The sequence below is a fragment of the Onychomys torridus genome, chromosome 6 (genome assembly GCF_903995425.1).
Source record: "Onychomys torridus chromosome 6, mOncTor1.1, whole genome shotgun sequence".
Taxonomy (NCBI): Eukaryota; Metazoa; Chordata; class Mammalia; order Rodentia; family Cricetidae; genus Onychomys; species Onychomys torridus.
In genome coordinates this window covers 84,239,979-84,260,062 of record NC_050448.1, presented here as the reverse complement: position 1 = coordinate 84,260,062, position 20,084 = coordinate 84,239,979, and the positions used below count along the sequence as shown (strand labels likewise).

Sequence of the window (20,084 nt, the reverse complement as noted above, 5' to 3'; positions counted from 1 at the left end):
CAACATGAAGAACTGTCTTAAAAGGTTTTGGTGTTAGGAAGGTTGAGAAACACTGCTCTAGAGGATAAAATATGTTTGCGTAGAATCTCCTTCACTGTAGCATACTGGGACTTTGAACTGTGAACACAGCTATGGGTCTCAATGAGTGACGATGGAGCTGTTGGGAGTGCCCAGCAGGGACCCAGGATGTTCCCTCTACCTCCCACATGCTGTGTCAATGTTAGGTATCTATTATGTTGTCTTCACTGGATTTCCGATGGCCTGCCTCTTGGAGCTGGCTTGAAGCTCTCCTAGCATGGGGACTTCCATTCTTTGTTAATCCTTTTCTGTCTAAGGAGACTGAATATACGGTAACTGTCAGCTAATTGTTATTATTTATGCCTCCTCTAATGTCAATGAGCCTGTCAGTGAAGATGTTTAATGTTGTATCATTCATTCAGTTCCTGGAGAACTGATTGTAGATGGGTCTGCTTTAATCAAACTCTAGTTTGGGGGTTGCAGAGCTGGTTCAGAGGTTCAGAGCTCCATTTGCTCTTCCATAGGATCCAGGTTTGGTTCCCACTATTCACATGCTAGCTAACTATGGTCTGTGTCTCAAGTTTGGGGATCTGTCGCCCTCCTCTGGGCTCTCTTTGTACTGCATGTACGTGGTGCATAGACACATGCAGGCAAAATATCTGTACACATAAAATAAATTAAAAAATTTTAAAACTCATCTATAGACAAAATAAATAAGTCAGATGTTGAGTGAACTCTTTCTGTCATGTCCAGATGCCCATCATCTCCTGGCCTGGTTGTCTGATTTCCTTTTGCTCTGTCATGACCCTGGCCTTTCCCAGAGCCTCCTGTCCAGTCAGGTCTGACTGAATATATTATGGGCTTTCTGGCTTTTCCTTTACGATGGGAGTGTCATGGGGTGACAAATCACAGGAACCTCTTCCCATGACAAATAGCACATGCATACCCACATAACCCCCAACTAATTTGTCTCTCTATAGTATAGAGTCTATATGCTATTGATTTTAGCTCTTGAGAACCCTCACCACTACACATAGCAGAAACAGATCATGTCCAACAATGAGTAAGTTTGGGAGGTGTGCAGGAAAGAAAATAAGCTATCTTCCTTTGTCCTTATGAGTCTCAGTGTGTTATGGGTCTCAAAGAAGAAAACGACCCATCTGCTTGTACATTTTATCCAGCTGATGATGGTCAGGAGGAGCTCAGGAGGTTTGAAAGGGTGTGTGAGCATTTGCAAGGAACAGATGCTGTGGTTGCCTGTGTCACCGCTGTCTTGGCCGCATGAAGATCACCAGGCACCTATGCAGTCCCCTTTGGCCTTCCCCAGGCAGGGTTCTACTGACTCCACTGGCAGTGACTTGTAGGAGGAGTCTGCACTTGTTCAGAAAGCTCAGTGGATCCTTCATGGCCCTACCCCGAATCTCTGGAGGAATTACTGTGTGTGTTTGGATGTGTGTGTGTGTGTGTGTGTGTGTGTGTGTGTGTGTGTGTGTGTGTGTGTGTTGGGGGGGAGTCTAGCTGCTTAGTCCTGAGTGCTGTATCACTCAGAGAATAATATATGAAGCCATATGTTAGGTTTTGAGTGATTGAGTTTTCTTAAGTATATAGCAAGGCAAAGTAAAAGAATTAACAGAGAGAGAGAGAGAGAGAGAGAGAGAGAGAGAGAGAGAGAGAGAGAGACTGAGAGAGCACGACAAACAGACAGCACAGCGTCATTGAATTGGGTGCACAGTACATCCTAGAGAAACTGACTGGGAAGTGGAAGTAGGGTTGGACTGAGCTTTCACTCCACAGCTGAGCTTCCCACCAATCGACTTCTGGTTTCTCTCCTCACTGTGGGCACGTTGATAACGTGGGTTCGACAACACTAACATCCACTGGAAACAGTTCACTTTTCAATTGTTCTCAAAGGCTGATGACTTTTACTCTCAGGCAGTTTCCTTGTTCCCTTTCATTCCACAGAGTGGAGGAGGGTGTCATCCCATCCCCAGACGAAGGGCCTTGGAGGACTTTGAGACAAACAGGCTTGGGCTTGAAATGGGTGTGGGGCCAGTATGCAGCCTTCATCTAGATCCAGCTGCTCCGTGAGCTCAAACAACATGTGACACTTTATCAACATAACTACTTAACTTCAGCTTGTAAAAGTGTTCTTGTGTTGTTATAGGACATTTTTATGTGTTGAATTACTACAGTTTGGGCCAAAACCAAAAGGTTAACTAAAGATTTTGTTGTTTTTTTTTTTCGAGAATATTTTTAAAAATCAGATTAATTTGGCTGTCTTAGACTCTGCTGTAAGATGGTTTATTTCCTTTTAATATTTCAACATATTTAATTTACGTATTTGTCTTTATCATAACATTTTTCTCATTAGGATTTTGGGACTCAGTTTGGGGGTATAGGGTGAGGGCTGATCTTGGCTGCTTTGGATCCAAATATGGACATAGGTTAAAGGGTTTGGATTGATCCTTTTGGGTTTCTTACTAAGGAAAGATGCTGCTTGGCCTTACTTCAGGTGATCCAGTGGCCCTCAGTGAAAGGATGTAGTTATGCTAGTTAAGTTGAGAGGTCTAAATTTTTCTCATTTTACAACCAGATCTAGGTTTCAGTTTTTTTAAGAACAAACAAGTTTGTTTGCTTGTTTGTTTCCAACAAAGGGGCATTAGTTACATTGCCCCTGACAGCAGAGATGAGGCGGAGCACGGATGAAGCCTGAGCCAGCCCCCACAGTATCACAAGACAGTGGCCAAAAAGGGCAGTTCCTGTAACTCCCTGAAACAGGCCTGGACTTGCCCCAGGATGCCCACACACTGAAAAACTAAAACCTCAGCTGGTCAAAATTGTACTAATGTGACTGCTGCTTGCTTGATCAATTATGTTTGAGATGACCTCACTGTTCCTGCAATTCCCCTAGCTGTGCTTAAAAGGAGCCTGCATGCTCCTCTCAGGGCCATCGCCATTTTGGACAGGTGTTCGACCCTGCATGCTGGTAATAAATGCTCTTTTTTCTTGCATACTATTTGAGTCTGGGGTCTTTCTTCCCCATTGTTTGAAGTTTTAGAGAATGCTGTTGATAATAATAGGAGCTGTGTATCATGGTCCATGGATTTACTCAACTATAGTTGACATTTGGGGTCTCTTTTGAAGAGCAAGGGTAAATCCTCAATTGGTTTACTGTTTCAAGAAGGATCTCCTGCTTTTCCTTTGGGTGCTTTTTGGACACAGGGTTTAACCTTGGACAAGTGAACCCAGTAAGTAACCTTTTTTTAATGTTTGTGTCTTTTTTCCCTTTTATTGAAAACAGATGCTTTTCTCATACAGTATATTCTAATTACAGTTTCTTCTCCTTCTACTCCACCAAGTTCCTCCTCGTCTCCCCTCTCCTCTGGATCTGCTTCTTTCCTGTCGCTCATTAGAAAAGAACAGGCTTCTGAGAGATAACAGCCAAATATGACAAAATAAAATATAACAAGATGAAGCAAAACCCGTCACATTGAAGCTGGACACAGCAGCCCAACAGGAGGAGGAGCCCCCAAAGCAGGCACAAGAATCAGAGACCCACTTGCTCACATACTCAGGAGTCCCATAAAAATACTAACCTAAAAAGCTATACTACGTACGCAGAGGACTTAGTGAAGCCCCGTGGAGGCCCTGAACTTGCTGCCTCAGTCCCTGTGAGTTCATATGAGCTTCACCTAGTTGATTCAGAGGGCCTTGTCTCTTGGTGTCCTCCATCCTTTCTGGCTTTTACATTCTTTCTGTCTCCTCTTCTATGTGGTTCTCTGAGCTCTGAGTGGAGGGATTTGATGGAGACATCCTATATAGAGCTGTGTGTTTGAAGGATTCTCTCTCTGTGTAACATCTGGCTATGAGTCTCTGCATCTGTTCCTGTCTGCTGCAGGAGGAAGTCTCTCTGATGATGACTAAATAAGGCACTAACTTATTGCTATAGCAGAATGTCATTAGGAGTCATTTTATTGATACTTTCCTTTTACACTAGGTCTCTGGGTTATCTAGTTTCTGGTTCTTGGTCATCCAAGCAGTGTCAGGCGTAGCTTCTGTCTTGTGGAGAGGGCCTTAGGTCAAACCAGACATTGGTTGGCTACTCCCACAGGTTCTGTGCCACGGTTGCTCTAGCATTTCTACAGGAGGACAAAGGTTTTGTGGCCGGGTTGGTGTTCATGTTTCTCCTTTGGTAGCCTGCAGAGTATCTTCCCACACCAAAGTCATTAGAACATAGGGGTGAAGTCTCCATGTAGGCACCCAGCTTGACTTCTTCACATTCAATGAGTTGTGTGGGTGTTGTCCTTGGCAATGGAGCTCTGCTGTTGGTTTGCAGAGAGCAACCCACTGTCTTAGCAAAAGCCTGGCTTATTTGGAGATTCCCACGGGACCCCCTTGGCCAACAACTCAACTGAATGCAACCCAGTCCTGGTACTGGAAGCTTTCTTTGGTGATAAGAGATGGTCAGTTGGAACTCGGTATCCTCCATTTTTAGGAGACCTCATTAGGATTGCCTTCATATGCTTTAGGAAGTTTCCACTGCGCTAGGTTTCCACATCATCCTTCAACTGTCCCCCCCAATTCCAACCATCTCTTCCCATATTCCCTCCCTCCACCCCATCTTCCCTCCTCTTCCCCACCTGATCTTCCCGTTCCTGTTCCCATTTGCCCCTACTCCACCTATAAAAATTTATTCTATATCCCCCTCCAAGAGGGGATATATGCCCCCCCCCCTCAGTCCCTTCCCCTATATCTAATCTCTCTGGGTCTATGGATTGTAGTTGGATATCATCTACTTAATGGCTAATATCCACACATAAGTGGGTGCATATCATATTTATCTTTCTGGGTCTGGGTTACCTCACTTGTGTGATTTTTTTTTTCTAGTTCCATCCATTTGCCTCCAAATTTTATGATGTCATTTAAAAAAAAAACAACTGAGTAACTCCATCATGTAAATGTACCATCTTTTCTTTATCCATTCTTTGGTTGAGGGATATCTAGGTTGCTTCTAGTTTTTGGATATTATGAATAAGGCCACAGTGAACATAGCTGAGTAAATGTCTTTGTGGTAGGATGCCAAGAGTGGTATAGCTGGATCTTAAGGTAAATTCATTATTAATTTTCTAAGGAACCACAATATTGATTTCCATAGAGACTGTACAAGTTTGCACTCTCACCAGCAGTAGAGGAGTGTTGCTCTTTCTCCACATTCTTGCCAGCTTGAGCTGTTATTTGTGTTATTGATTTTGGCATTCTAACAGGTGTATAAGAGAATCTCAAAGTAGTTTTGGTTTGCATTTCCCCGATGGCTAAGGATGTTGAACAGTTCTTTAAGTGTTTCTCAGTCATTTGGGTTTCCTCTATTGAGAATTCCCTGTTTAGATCTTTGCCCCAGTTTTTAGTTGTTTTTTTTTTTTTTATGTCTAGTTTCTTGAGTTCTTTATATATTTTGGATATTAGCTCCCTGTCAGATGCGGAGCTGGCAAAAATCTTTTCCCATTCTATAGGCTATTTCAGAGCAGGGAATGAGACTGGGGGATTGTGGTATGGACTGATCCTTCTGTACACTGTGCATATGTATTACTCTCATTGGTTAATAATAAATCTCTTTGGCTTATGGCAAGGCAGAATAAGGTTAGGCAGAATAATCAAACTGAGGGCTCAGATGAGGAGGGGCAGAGTCATGAGAGACATGAGCAAGCTGCCCAAGAAGCAAGATGCTAGAGGGCCAATTAAGCCACCACCAGGTGGCAATACATAGATTAATAGAAATGGATTAATTAAAATGAGTGGCCCAGATGACCCAGCATTTCAAAATGCCTCTGTTATAGTTTCCTCTAAGTTCTGCATTCAGAATAGCTTGGCTGTTGGTTGAGATGATCTAGCCTCACAAAATACTCCAGCAAAGACTTACCAATTATCCTGATTTTCTCAGGGTCCCTCAAAGATGACCAGCACCCACCAACCAATAGAAAGCAGTTTAAAAAACTATGCCCACATTCCCAAAATATTGGTTATAAATGTTTGTTTTCATTTATGGGGGGTTGGTTACAAATTGTTATTGGTCATAGTCAACCTCTTTCTAAAAGTAGAAAGGGGAATATGATATAGAAATGATGGGGGGAAGGGTAGATTATTGAATCTACTTTAATCCAAAAAACAACTGTTAATCTCAAAATATTTTACATTGGTATGGATTTTAGTTTATTGATACAAATTTAAAGTTAATTTTGTTATATTGTATGTATATTTCTATTCTTGTTTAAGGTATTATGTTTATACAACTCAACTAAAAATATAATGTATAATTAAGAAATACAGATTAATAGTCATCTATAATAGTCAAACTTATATAGTCATGTTAGTTAGGTTTTCTAGGTATATAAAGATATATTTCAGATAGATAGGTAATCTTCAAACATTTCAAAGATCTATAAAATATGGCATTTAAAATGTTTTAATAATGTAGACTTTTCATGACATTGAGATACGTCTGCTTCTGGCAGCACCAATATACTCCAAAAAAGATGATGGGCATTGAAGAAACTTTGTATGGAATTTTTGTTTTCTTTATAGTAAAAGCTAGCCATGTGGGCAGAGAAACTGCCCTTGCCTCAATTGCTGACAGTTACTGTCCAAAGTAGACAAGCAAGACACAAGAAAAACAACTGCCAAACTTTACCAAGACAAGGCAGGACAGTCTTTCAGAATTCCCTGCTTCACAGGAAAGTATGTCAGATATGCTAAGCCTGTAAGCCAGAAATGGATACCCCAACATTATAGAGGAACCTCAGGTGACTGTCCAGGCAGCCAGTGTTTCTATAATTTTTCACGTTTTTGGAAGTTGCTTGCTGCATGTCCTGCTTACTTGGGTAATATTATTTCCTTCTCAAGTCTTTGATGGAATTGAAGACTAGATAGTTACAGTTATAATTTTTCTTAGTTATGGTCAAAGGGTAAATTAGATATAAAACTTTGGACTCCCCAAGATAGAATGGATAATTGTTTTCTCTGATATTGTCAAATACAAATAGACTGGATATTATAACTGTAATTCTTACTTGATAACTGTTTTTGTTTGTATGTAATTTTACTATGTTAAAGTTAAAAACCTTCCATTTGATTAGACAAAAAGGGGGAGATGCTGTGGGCTGATCCTTCTGTACACTGTGAATATGTATTATTCTCATTGGTTAATAATAAAGCTGTTTGGCCTGTGGCAAGGCAGGATAAGGTTAGGCAGAACAATCAAACTGAGGACTCGAATGAGGAAGGGTGGAGTCATGAACGATGTGAGCGAGCTGCCCAAGAAGCAAGATGCTAGAGGACTGGTAAAACCATGGCCACATGGAAATATGTAGAATAATAGAAATGGGTTAATTTAAATGTAAGAGTTAGTTAGTAATAAGCCTGAGTTATCAGCTAAGCATTTTGTAATAAAATGCTTAATAAAAGCTTTTGTGTGCTATTTGGGACCAGGCAGATGGGACAGAAAGCTCCACCTCTGCTAACAGGATTGGACTGGGGGAACCAAAGGAAAAGAGAACATCTGCTGGCAGCCTACCTCCCCAGTTAGCAATATTAAGGAATTAATAGATTACCCCCTTTAAAATGAGCTAATCCAGTTATCTGAAAGTCCATTGCTTCGGTTATAGTTTCTTTCTGTGTGTTTAAGGCCAAGCTGGGGTCCACAAACTAACCTTAAGCCATTTCTTTAGGTTAGCTGAGATTGTTTCGGGGGTGACTGCTCGGATCTTAAGAGGCTCCTGCCCCCTTCAGCTTTTCTTTTACCACCGTGGCAGCAGCAAGGACTGGTGGTCAGGGTCTGCTGATCATGCGGCTTCCTCTAAAAGCAAAGGAAACATGTCCACTCCATGGAATCTTCTTCCTGCAGGATGTGTCCTAGTGCAAATCCTGTCTCCAGAGACTCTACGGCCTCTCTGATAGAGGACCAGTGACTTATCGGAAGGTCTGGTCATGGCCTGGGTTCTGGCTGACCTCACTGGGGTCCTGCCAGCATTTGTGTTGAACGGCCAGAAGGACAGCGTTATCAGTCTTGCAATTTTACCTTTCCTGTAATGTTTTGATCAGGCTCAGACAAAACTCTGGTTTAAAATAAGTCTTGATTTTTGTTAAGACCCAGTTTACTGAGTAGTGATTTTGATGAAATAATGTTTAAGCCAGTTCTTGTACATGTTACTACATGCAGATCTATAATCTAGGAGGATTCTCTTGATTTAAAAAGATTTTTTATAACACTGTATTGAACTTGGACCTTAGGGACAATTTTAAAGATTTTAATAACAAGTATTTATAATGTAGTTAAGGATTACGTTGGTTTAGTATGTGGCAGTTGCAGGTTTCTGAAGATCCATGACTACACTAGCCCTGGGTAATTGGCTAGGGTTGTAGTAGCCGGCATGATTTCCCTCTTGTTTGGCAGGCCTTAAGTCCAGTAACAGAGCTGTTGGTTACCAGCAAGGTCTGTGTGCCACTACTGCGCCCTTAGGGTTATCATGCCATGCTGGTCATTGTTGTGGTTCTGTTTAGGACTGCTGGTTGCCTCCCTCCTTTGGAAGCTTTCTTGGTAACTTCTGGCACCATGAAATCCAGCCCTCAGGGAGGAGGCTTTTGGGTCAGGTCCAGTTTAGATGCCTCTGGGCACTGTCTCTGAAGTGCATGGTGTCTTCAGCAATAGGGCCTAACCTTCCACCTCCAGGGAGCAACCAAGAGCTATAGCAATAGCCTATAACTTTTTTTTTTTTTTTCTCGAGACATGGTTTCTCAGTGTAGTTTGGAGGCTGTCCTGGATCTCGCTCTGTAGACCAGGCTGGCCTCGAACTCACAGAGATCTGCCTAGCTTTGCCTCCCAAGTGCTGAGATTAAAGGCATGTGCCACAATAGCCTGGCACCTATAATGTTTTGCAAGACCTTTGGAAAACCCTGACCAACAACTCAAAAGAGGGTTGCTCATGATTGGTGTTAGAGTTCTTGTTAGATAGTCTCTGACTCTTGGGGGAAGCATCACAAGCCCAGATGGAAAATTTTCATTTAAACTATATATTCATGTTTATATACCAATTTATGTATATTATCGGTATTTTTAGGTAAATAGTTAATAGTATGACTTTTTCAGACATCTTTACTCTTATTTTATCCTCCTTCGTCTGTATTTATCTCCCTCCACCTTCCTAAGGAAGAACCCTCCATTTTTCCCATTTCTCATTTCTTTGAATTTTGAGTTCTTTGTATATTCTGAGTATTAATCCTCTATCAGATGTTTAGGTTACAAGGATTCTTTCCCAGTCTGTAGGCTTTCTCTTCACTCCATTGAATGTTTTCTTTGATGTACAGAAGCCTTCTAGATTTATGAAGTCCCGTTTTTTTTTTGCTTGTTGGCCTTTATTTCTGAGTGAACGGAGTCTTTCCTCTCTGTATTTGGTAAGGTACTGCCTATGTTCTCTTCCAGCAGCTTTAGTGATCTGGACTTCACTCACTGAGATCTTTGATACATTTGGAGTTGAACTTTGAGCAGGATGCTAGATATGGGTCTAATTCATTCTTCTACATGTGGAATCCAGTTTCCCTATCACCATTTGTTGTAGAAGATGTCTTTCCTCCAGGATTCATTTTTGGCGTCTTTGCCAAATATCAGACACACTCATGTTCGAGTCTTCTATTTGGTCCCACTGGTGTACATGTTGGCTTTTGTGCCAGTAGCATCCTGTTTTTACTACCGTAGCTCCACAATAGAGCTTAAGGTTTGGAGCTGTAATCTCTCCAGCACTGTTCTTTTTGTTGAGGAGTCCTTTGGCTACCTGGTGGCTTTTGTGCTTCTGTATGAATTTAAGGATTTCTTTTTCTGTTTCTGTGAAGAATGTCCTCTGGAAAAACAGTCCTTTTCACAACATTAATTTTAGCACCCCATGAACACAGAAAGTCTTTACATCTTATAGTGTCTTCCCCCATCTTTTTTTTTTTTTTTTAAGTCAGAAGGTTGTCACTGTTTCTATCTCCTTATTGAATGAAAATGAGATCATGACTGCTCCTAGGTATGGTTGGGGAGAAGGGTTTCATTGTAGATAAAAGGGCGAGTACATCTAGGGGCATCTGGAAAGTCCAGACTGAACTGGGACATGAGATGGGATGGATATGAAATGGAGAGAGAGGAGAGAGGGCAATCAGACCAAGATGAAGTCACGGATCAAGATGCTAAGAAGAACCAGGAGCCAAGAGAGAGCCAAGAAAATGCTCACCTAAAATGGGCTGAGTTATGTAGAGACGGAAGCTGGGGGAAGGGAAGTCCAGTCCTGGGGCTGGAGAGGTTTAGGGGAGAGTTGGGGTGAGAGGTGCTGACAGAGCTCCAGGTGATGCTGGGAGAACTGGGAGGAGCCACAGGTACTGAGTGATGCTGGGAGTGCTGGGCAGAGCTACAGGTATCGAGTGAGACTCCTTTCTTTGAGCTTAATACTTATCTGTTAGAGGTCTGTTTAAGTTGATCTTCTTGGTTTAACTTTGGTGTTTTGGGTGAATCTGGAAATTTGTGCATTTCTTTTAGGTTTTCTAACTTAATGGAATACACTGTTCTGAAATTCTTTGGTGTCTGTTATAATGTCTCCTGGTATATCTCTGACTGTTAATTTGAAGTTCCTCTTTCTTTATGTGGGTTCACTGGGCTAAGAGTTACCAGTTTGGTCTATGTTTTCAGAGAACCAGCTCTTAGATTGGTCGATTCTTTGTATTATTTTCTTTGATTAATTTCTGTTCTGATTTTTATTATTTATTTCCTTAAGAATGGTTTGTCTTGTTTTTCCAAATCCTTGAGTTGTATCATCAAGTAATTTATTTGTATTCTTATTGATTTTTTAATGTAGGTACTTAGAGATATAAATTTCCCTCTTGAAACTGCTTTTAAAACATTGTATTCCTTTAATTTCTGTAGGAATTCTTTTTTTTTCTTGTGAACTTTTAAATAATTAAGTTAATGTTTTATAAGATTCACTTTTATTTTTTAATTGTATGTGTATATCTGTGTATCTGTGTAGGATGTGCATGTAAGTAAGGGTGTATGCAGAAGCCAGAAGGGGGTATCAGATACTTTGGAGCTGGAGTTACAGGTTGTGAGCTTCCTGACTTGGGTGCTGGGATATGAACTCTGGTCCTCTGTAAGGTAGGAAGTCCTCTTATGACTGAGTCATCTTTCCAGCCACCCCTTAAAAAGATGATTTATAAATTTGTTTTTAACATACACAACAACATGAAAATTATACATTGGGGGTCATGTTTTATGCATTATTTTTATATATGCATCGCTTCTTCATGGTGGAAACACTTCAAGTCCTTTCTTCCAGTTATTTGGGGAGATGTACGACATTTTCACCGTGGGTAGTCTCCTGCTGTGCAGCAGCACATCAGAACCTCCTCCTAAGGGCCTGCTGAGCTCCCTCTCCACAGCCCCTTTTCTCTGGCCCTTCTCAGCCTTGAATACTCGCCATTTGACTGATCTAGCACCGCCTCCTCCCCTCTCCTTCTCTTCCTCTGTCTTTGAGATGGGCTCTTGCTATGTAGCCCAGGCTGCCCTCAAAGTCCTAATGATTTTCCTGGCCCAGGCTCCCAGTGCTGGGGTTATAAGCATGAGTCTTTACATTTGGCTATGAGCTTGTGTTCTTTATGTATTTGTATAGTGATCCTCTGTCAGAGGAAGAGCTGGCAGAGGTGTCCTCCCGTCCTACAGGAGGGTCCCCTGTGCTGTGTAGAAGGCTTTTCATTTGATGCACTCTTGCTTGTCAAATCTTGCATTTATTTCCGAACTGTTGAACCCTAGTCCAGAAAAAAAAAAAAAAAACAAAACCAAAAAAAAAAAAAAAAAACCAAAAAAAAAAAAACCACCCACAATTGTCTGTGCCTACATCTTAGAACTCATTCCATGTGTTTCCTTCCAGCAATTTCTAAATTTCAAGTTTTTGGTTTTTTTGGTTTTTTGGTTTTCAAGACAGGGTTTCTCTGTGTAGCTTTGCGCCTTTCCTGGGACTCACTCTGAAGCCCAGCCTGGCCTCAAACTCACAGAGATCCGCCTGGCTCTGCCTCCCGAGTGCTGGGATTAAAGGCGTGCGCCACCACTGCCCGGCCTACATTTCAAGTCTTAATTAAGGCCTTTGGTTCATTTTGAGTTTGTTTGTTTGTTTCCTTTTCCTGGATGAGAGACAAGATCCTCATTTCTCATCATTTCTCTGGTTTCTACATGTGGGTATCTAGTTTTATTCTTTTTCCGTTTTTTTAAATATAGTTAATAGTATTCTATAGTACACATGTACCACATTCCCTTTATCTATTTATCAGTGGATGGCTTCTTTTCTTCTTGTTCTTGTTCTTCTTGTTCTTGTTCTTGTTCTTCTTGTTCTTGTTCTTGTTCTCGTTCTCCTTCTCCTCCTTCTCCTCCTCCTTCTTCTCCTTCTTCTCCTTCTTCTCCTTCTTCTCCTTCTTCTCCTTCTTCTCCTTCTTCTCCTTCTTCTCCTTCTCCTTCTCCTTCTCCTTCTCCTTCTCCTTCTCCTTCTCCTTCTCCTTCTCCTTCTCCTTCTCCTTCTCCTTCTCCTTCTTCTTCTTCTTCTTCTTCTTCTTCTTCTTCTTCTTCTTCTTCTTCTTCTTCTTCTTCTTCTTTTTTGGTTTGGTTTCTCAACCAAAGGATTCTCTGTGTAGCTTTGGAGCCTGTCCTGGAACTCGATTTGTAGACCAGGCTGGCCTTGCACTCACAGAGATCTGCTTGCCTCTGCCTCTTGAGTGCTGGGATTAAAAGTACGTTCCACCACTGCCTGACTAGTGGATGGCTTCTTAGATGACATCCATTTCTTGTCTATTGTAGAGTGCATACTCTTTAGCATACTAATATCATATTTTCCTGTGGATAAAATACCCAGTATTGGTATTCCCGGATCTGGATCACACTGTGGTTCTATTTTTGGTTTATTGTCAGAACACCAGATTGTTTTCCATAATGGTTGTGATAATGTACACTCTTATCAGCAGTATCCAAGAGTTCTCTTCTATCTGTTCTGTTTGATTACAGCAGTTCTTACTGGGAAAGGTGTGGTGGTTTTGCATTACATCTTCCTGGTGCTCAGTGATCCTGAATATTTTTCAGGCATCTAGAGGTCGTATATGTATGTGGCTTGGAGTTGCCCAGCTTAGCAGAGTCCTGCATGCCATCTGGGAGCACATGCAGCACATTAGTGTCTCAGGCTTGAGGCATCCTGTTTAGTTCTGACTCAGCCACCAGGATCCACTCAGAGCCAAAGCAGGAGGGGCTGATGGTGAAGTGTGAGCAGTGTTAGGAAGAGAAAGGAGTGCTGCCCTTTGACCACCAAGAGTGTCTCCCCCTGCACATCTGTGTCTCCATGGACACAGCACAGCGGGGTGAGAGCAGGGAGATGCTGATGCAGATACTAGCCTGGGCCTGCCTTGTTTGCTGAGTCAGTCTGAGATGAGGCTAGATTTTTTTTTCCCTGCCCGTGGCTCGGTGGCTCCCTGGCTCCTTCCTCTAGCACTCCCAGCACTGGAATGTCTGAAATTTGAGACTCTGTAGGCCAGTAGCCCAATAGGAAAGCAGAACCAAGTCCCACCTCCTCCCGCTTAGCCTAGGACATTATCAGGAAGCTCAAACTAGCAAGGTCCGGGTTAGCCTCCTCTGGACACCACACCAGCACCATGCCCATGACACTGGGTTACTGGGACATCCGTGGGGTGAGTGAAAGAGCTACTGCTGGGTGGGACAGAGGCATGGGTGGGAAGTAGCTAGGGCTGATTTCTAGGAGAGGGATGGAGCTCAGAACTTGTTAGAAAGCTTTGCCTATGGGGGGAAGTTCAAACACAAGAGAGCTGGGCTTATGCCGCTGGCGTGTGAGCTTGTGGGGAGACTGTAGGTGTAAGATGGGGGCTCACCAACAGGTGGCTAAGGAAGACTGTCAGAGTTTCCCCATCTGTGACCTGTCCTATGTCATCTCTGCAGCTGGCTCACGCCATCCGCCTGCTCCTGGAGTACACAGACACCAGCTATGAGGAGAAGAGATACACCATGGGGGACGGTGACTGCACCCTGTTGGTCAGACCTGGGCTCCCCCTGTTCATTGGTGCCCAGGAGCAAACTCGTCTGACTCCCTGTTGCTCAGCTCTACAGGGCTTCCCCAGTTGGATTTAGGACCTGTCCCTTCTAGAAACCTCCTTGAATTTGGTCTTCCAGTGGAGGGCTGGGTTGCCTTCTACAGCAGTTGGATGTTTTCCTCTAGGGCTTGTTTAAATGTTTTGTGAATCTCAGTGAGGTAGGGTCCACAGTCCTTACAAGCATTCTATACTCCTGAGAAGTGTGAAAGTGAATCTGGTTGCAGATCTCCTTCTTAGGGGGTTCTCATCCCTGACTCCTTGGGACAATGAGCTGATTTCTTTTCTCTTCATCTTGTCTACAGCTCCTGACTTTGACAGAAGCCAGTGGCTGAATGAGAAATTCAAGCTGGGCCTGGACTTTCCCAACGTAGGTGCAGGGAAGGGGAGGTTTGGAGAAGGCATGGCGTCCTCACCTCATCTCCTTGTCAGGCTGAGGGGGGTTGGGATCAGAGCTTAGGCTCTCTTCTTGCCATTCCTGATATTTGCACAGGGTTCTGTGACGAGCTGTGTCCCATTCTTCCATTCCGTGTACAGAGTGTTCATTGGTGGCTTCCCATGCCAGGCACCCTGAGTGCCAGGCCCCATGTCTGTCCTTTCTTAGGGAAGTGATGATGAGACCCCATATCCCATCTGACCATCCCTGCTTGTCTTTCCAGCTGCCCTACTTAATTGATGGATCACACAAGATCACCCAGAGCAACGCCATCCTGCGCTACCTTGCCCGCAAACACAACCTGTGTGAGTGGGCCGGCTGCAGGGTGGGGGACAGAAGCCATCCTCTTGGCTTGCTTTGGGTGGGATGCTGAGGGTGACTCTATGCTGTGTGTGCTGCAGGTGGGGAGACAGAGGAGGAGAAGATTTGGGTGGACATTTTGGAGAACCAGGCTATGGATACCCGCATACAGTTGGCCATGGTTTGCTACAGCCCTGACTTTGTGAGTCCCACCACCACTGAGTTGGAACTCAGCCTCTACTCTTGCCCTAGAATCTATTCTGGTCCAGTTTGCCACCAGAGCCTTTCAGTGCTACTCACTGTACAGTATTTGAAACAGCCGACAGAGTAACCCCAGTACTCAGTGTGCCAAAGGGAAACGCCCTGTCATCACTCCTAAGTCTTAAGATCCAGTCCAGGCTCTCCACAGTGGAACTCCAGGCCCCGATAGTAGAGACAGAGTTCAGAATGCTCCAGTTCCTACAGCTGGTTCTGTAGTGATCCTTGTCCTGGAGTTGGCTTAAAGCGCTGCTACTTCTGCATCACACCCCCTCACACTATGAGAAGAAGAAACTGGAGCTGGGAGGCACACTCTCTTCCCAAATGGCTTCCTGGAGCTGTGTCCTTGACACCCACAGAGATAAGCCAATGTTCCCAATAAGCAATTCGTTCAGCCAAAGGCCTTTGCTCCTCCTCCTGTTCCTTTTGACTCCTCAGATCCATCTCATCTCTCTGGAAACTGTACCAAAGTCTCAGTTGTTTGCATGTCTGCTTCCTGCCTCACATGAGTTCAGAGTTCAGAGCCAGGTGCCCACAGCTGGCTTGGGTCTTTGGGTCTGATGCACAGTGGCTCAGAAAACGGTAGCAGAGACGGGGTGGGGATAGGGAGTTAAAGGGATAGAGGCGGCAGGCTGTACAGTTGTAGCCTGTTGGGCTGTTACATAACAGCAATCTAATCATGAGGGTGTTGTCAGTGAAGGCCTGGACACCAACCCAGACTGAATCTCATGAAAGGCATCCTCCTCTGCCTGCTGGGGACTGCACAGCCCTGCAGAGCCAGCCTCTGCCAGGAAGCCTGTGTCTGAGAGTGGTGACAGTTGTTTTTTGCTTCAGGAAAAACGGAAGCCAGAGTACTTAGAGGGTCTCCCTGAGAAGTTGAAGCTCTACTCTGAGTTCCTGGGCAAGCGGCCATGGTTTGCAGGGGACAAGGTAAAGAGAGGGGGTGGGGAGGAGGAGCTGCTGTTCTTCCCAGTTTACCAGATTCCAGCGCACTCACTGTCGGCTTCCTGCAGATCACTTATGTGGATTTCCTCGTGTATGACATCCTTGACCAGCACCGTGCATTTCAGCCCCACTGCCTGGATGCATTCCCAAACCTGAAGGACTTCTTGGCTCGCTTTGAGGTGATGCCCTGATTCTCCTTCTCATTCGATGTCCTTTTTCCCTTCTCCCTTTCCAGGATGACTTTTGTCTTAGTTAGTGTTTCTATTGCTGTGAAGAGACACCATGACCATGGCAAGTCTTATAAGGAAAGCATTTAACCGAGGTGGCGGCTTATAGTTTTAGAGGTTTAGTCCAGTATCATCAAGGTAGGGACCATGGCAGCTGTGGATATGTGCATTCAGGCAGACATAGTACTGGAGAAGCAGTTGAGAATTCTACTTGTTGATCTGAAGACAACAGGAAGTGTTCTGACACACTGGGCAGTATCTTGAGCAAAGGAGACCTCAAAGTCCACCCCACAGTTGCACACCACACCACCACACCTGCTCCAACAAAGCCACACCTCCTAATAGCGTCATTCCCTTTTGGGACATTTTCTCTTAAACCACCACATCCTACTCCCTGGCTCCAGAGGCTAGCCACTATATCATAATGCAAAAAATGCTTTCCGTCCAACTTCAAAAGTCTCCATAGTCTATCACAGTCTCAAACTTATTTAAAAGTCTGAAGTTCCAAGTCTCTTCTCAGATTCATATATTCTCCTAACTGTAATCCCCTAAGAAAGCAAATCATATACTTTCAATATGTAATGGCACAAGGTACACATTACCATCCCAAAACACAGTGAAGGGAGCACAGTGGGGAACTACCGGACCAAAGCAAGATCAAAACCCAGCTGGGTGAACTCCAAATTCTGTATCTCCATGTCTGATGTCAAAGCACTGTCAGATCTCCAACAAGACCACACCTACTCCAACAAGACCACACCTACTCCAACAAGGCCACACCTCCTAATAGTGCCACTCCCTTTGGGGAACACTTTCTTTCAAACCACCATAACTGTCTACTCCTTGCAATGGAAATGAAGAATAATTAACTTTTGTTGAGCACTGACTGACCTTGTGTTCAGTTCTTAGATCTTCTGCATGCAATTTCTCATCACAACCTACATATTCTGTAGCAATGTCTGCTCCATTGGACTGTTAAGGATGCTGACCACAGAGATTGTCAGTTTCTCAGGGAACCAGTACCACTGGAGGAGGTTGTGTTTGTTTCCCTGAGTGCTTGTAGCTTCAAGAACAGAGGACAGTAGAGCTCCCTGATGCCAAAGGAAAGAAGCCATAGGTTGCTAGAGAGCCTGGATTTTCCAGCCCTGAGGCCTATGGAAATTCAGGGCATGTCAGGAGTGTATAGCAAGTGCTGTTCAGAGGGGGAAATATGGCAGGCAGGACTGATGTGCAGTGCCAAGGTGCAGTATGCATATCTGGCCTGTCCAGATTCCTGACTGGGGAAGCACTGGGACCCAGGGCTACAGCTGGTGCCAGGCTGAGTGGACACGTCACTGCTGCTGGAGGATGTTATCTTGAGTTGTTCAATGTTTCGGTATCCTGTTTCTTTCCTTTCATCTTCCTTCGCAGCAACAGCTTGGTGTTTGTCTGTGAAATCGTTGAAATGGGTTTTTCTGTCCTTTTCATTCACCTTCTCTGGTGTCTCTACATGTGGCACAGTTTCAGCTCAGTAGGACTTGGAAAGGTGCATCTCCATCCAGGGATGCAGCGTAGCAGGCATGCCTGACTATGAGGTACATGTGACAGCCACAAAACCTACTTCACTAGAGATTTGGGGGTCGAGGCTGTAGACCAATGGGATTCTTAGCATGGAATCTTCTTTTCTGTCCTCAGAACTGCCCAACAACTGATGTATTTTGTCAGTTTCTATCAGCTTGGATTCTGGTCCAGGCTGCTCAGCTCTGGAGATTGTGTAAGAACTGGCTGTACAGCACAGTGAGAGTGTGGGAGGCTGCAGTTCAAGGCCAGCTAAGCCTGCGCACTTGGGTACAGGCAGCCCTGCAACTTTGAATTCTTCACAGCTTATCTAGGCATTCTATTGGAAAGACGGCACACAGCACAGAGTCTTTCTGTAGGGTCTTCACTAGTAGGGCTGGGAACAATAAGGATGGACACACTGAGTATGCATTCAGCCTCCAGGTTTTAACGTTTAGGTTTTTCTGCTTCCAAAGAATGGCAAAGGCCACTCCATTGTCCCCTTGCTGGTTCACCTGTCCCCATCTCATTAAGTCAGGATTTGCTGAGGTACTGGGACACACAGCTGAGAGCAGTGTTGAGTTTCTCCTTCATTACTGGGAATCAAAGCCTTACCAGTGTTGGGCACCTGAGCAGCTCATGCTGTGTTGGGGTTCTTAGAGTGAAACCTGTGTACCCAGTGGCGCCACAGATCCTGAATTCCTGCCTTCTCCTTCCCCTGCAGGGCCTGAAGAAGATATCTGACTACATGAAAAGCAGCCGCTTCCTCTCCAAACCAATTTTTGCAAAGATGGCCTTTTGGAACCCAAAATAGGACAACAAAGCCCAGACCCACAGGAATATTCATGACCACCCTGCTGGCTCTGGCCCTTGGGCATGGCTCTGTGTCCCCACCCAATGTTGTTTTCTTTTCCCCAAGCCTCTATTTCTTCTTACATGCCCTTCCTTCAGTCAAGCCTCTGGATCCTTGGGCTCCCCATTTCTTCCCCAGTCTCCTGCTCCTATTCCTTTTTCATGCCCTGCATCCAGCCACCCCTCACTGCTGCTTGGAGGAATGGACCAGACCCCAGAATCCCCAGTAATACCTGAGAGATCAGATCTGCCTCTATGCTCGCCCTGGTCCTCAGAGTGAGCAGCCCTGTCTGATCCCCAGTAAAGTCTGAATGACATTTGTCCTGTGTCTTGTTTGGTTAGCATCTCGGGACCAACTGTGTTGGTTTTGGGGGGTCTCTGTTTTGTTTCCTGCAGGAGGGGCTGGAGAAGGAAATGGAGGGACTCTGGGTTCTTCAGAGTCCTTGATGTCACTGTCCATGTCCCTGTGTTCCTCAAGCGGCATTCCCATGGGAGAGCTCTCCTTCATCTCTCAATTACTCTTCAGAGTGCAGTGCCCCAGTTGTCCATGGGAAGCTGTGTCATGCTTCAGAGAGACTCTGGGCTGAAGGGAAGGCTGAGCAGGCAGGCCCTAGACGCCCATCTCCTGCCGTCCTCCGCAGCTTTCCTAAGCTGAACACACAACGCCTCGTTTGCGTTCTCAACATTCCTCCCCGTCCACATTCCCCACTGTCCACGGTTGATGTAGGGGTCTTGCCCTCAACTCGAGCCAGAGTGAGTTGAGGGTGGCTCCCTTCCTCCCTCTCCCTCATCCTTCTTTCATTGTTTCTTCAAGATTTATCTATTTTTATTTCATGTGCATGAGTGTTTTGCCAGCATGTGTGTGTAGGAGCACCACATGGGTATCTGGTGCCTGCAGATGCCAGAAGTGGGCATCCACTCCTGGAGCTAGAATTACAGATGGGCATGTGGGTGCTGGGAACAGAACTGCTCTAAGAGCAGTGTTCTCTTAACCTGTGACCCACGTCTCCAGCCTCTGGCTGTTGGTGGTATTGATCCAGATCTCATGTCACCCACTCTGGCTGGGTCCTCACTCACTATGTGGCCGAGATAGCGCTTGATCTCATAATTCTCCTTTTCTGCCTCCCAAATCCTGGGATTATAGGTGTATACCACAATGCCAGCTTTAATTGTTCATCTTTGATATGCATGGCCAGGCTTGGCACAGGGTTGATGAATGGAAAGTTTGGAATTTGAATCAGGTTTCTCCAGAGAAGTTTGGCCAGTCCATACAAGCAGAGGCAGGGCTTAGAGCTCTGGAAAGAAACATCTTATCCAGAGTCATTACAGCAACATGTCCCTGCGATGATGCTGGAGTC

The 20,084-nt window shown here is 44.5% G+C and overlaps 1 protein-coding gene across 1 annotated transcript; it reads left to right on the top strand.

The window, feature by feature from the left end:
• Positions 1-13,666: 13,666 nt before the first annotated feature.
• LOC118585981 (glutathione S-transferase Mu 2) lies at positions 13,667-19,046 on the top strand. The gene is made up of 8 exons (XM_036191029.1): positions 13,667-13,758; positions 14,024-14,099; positions 14,478-14,542; positions 14,832-14,913; positions 15,010-15,110; positions 16,001-16,096; positions 16,180-16,290; positions 18,599-19,046. The coding sequence occupies exons 1-8, from the start codon at positions 13,723-13,725 to the stop codon at positions 18,686-18,688; spliced, it is 657 nt and encodes a 218-aa protein (XP_036046922.1). The 5' UTR covers positions 13,667-13,722; the 3' UTR covers positions 18,689-19,046.
• Positions 19,047-20,084: the final 1,038 nt, after the last annotated feature.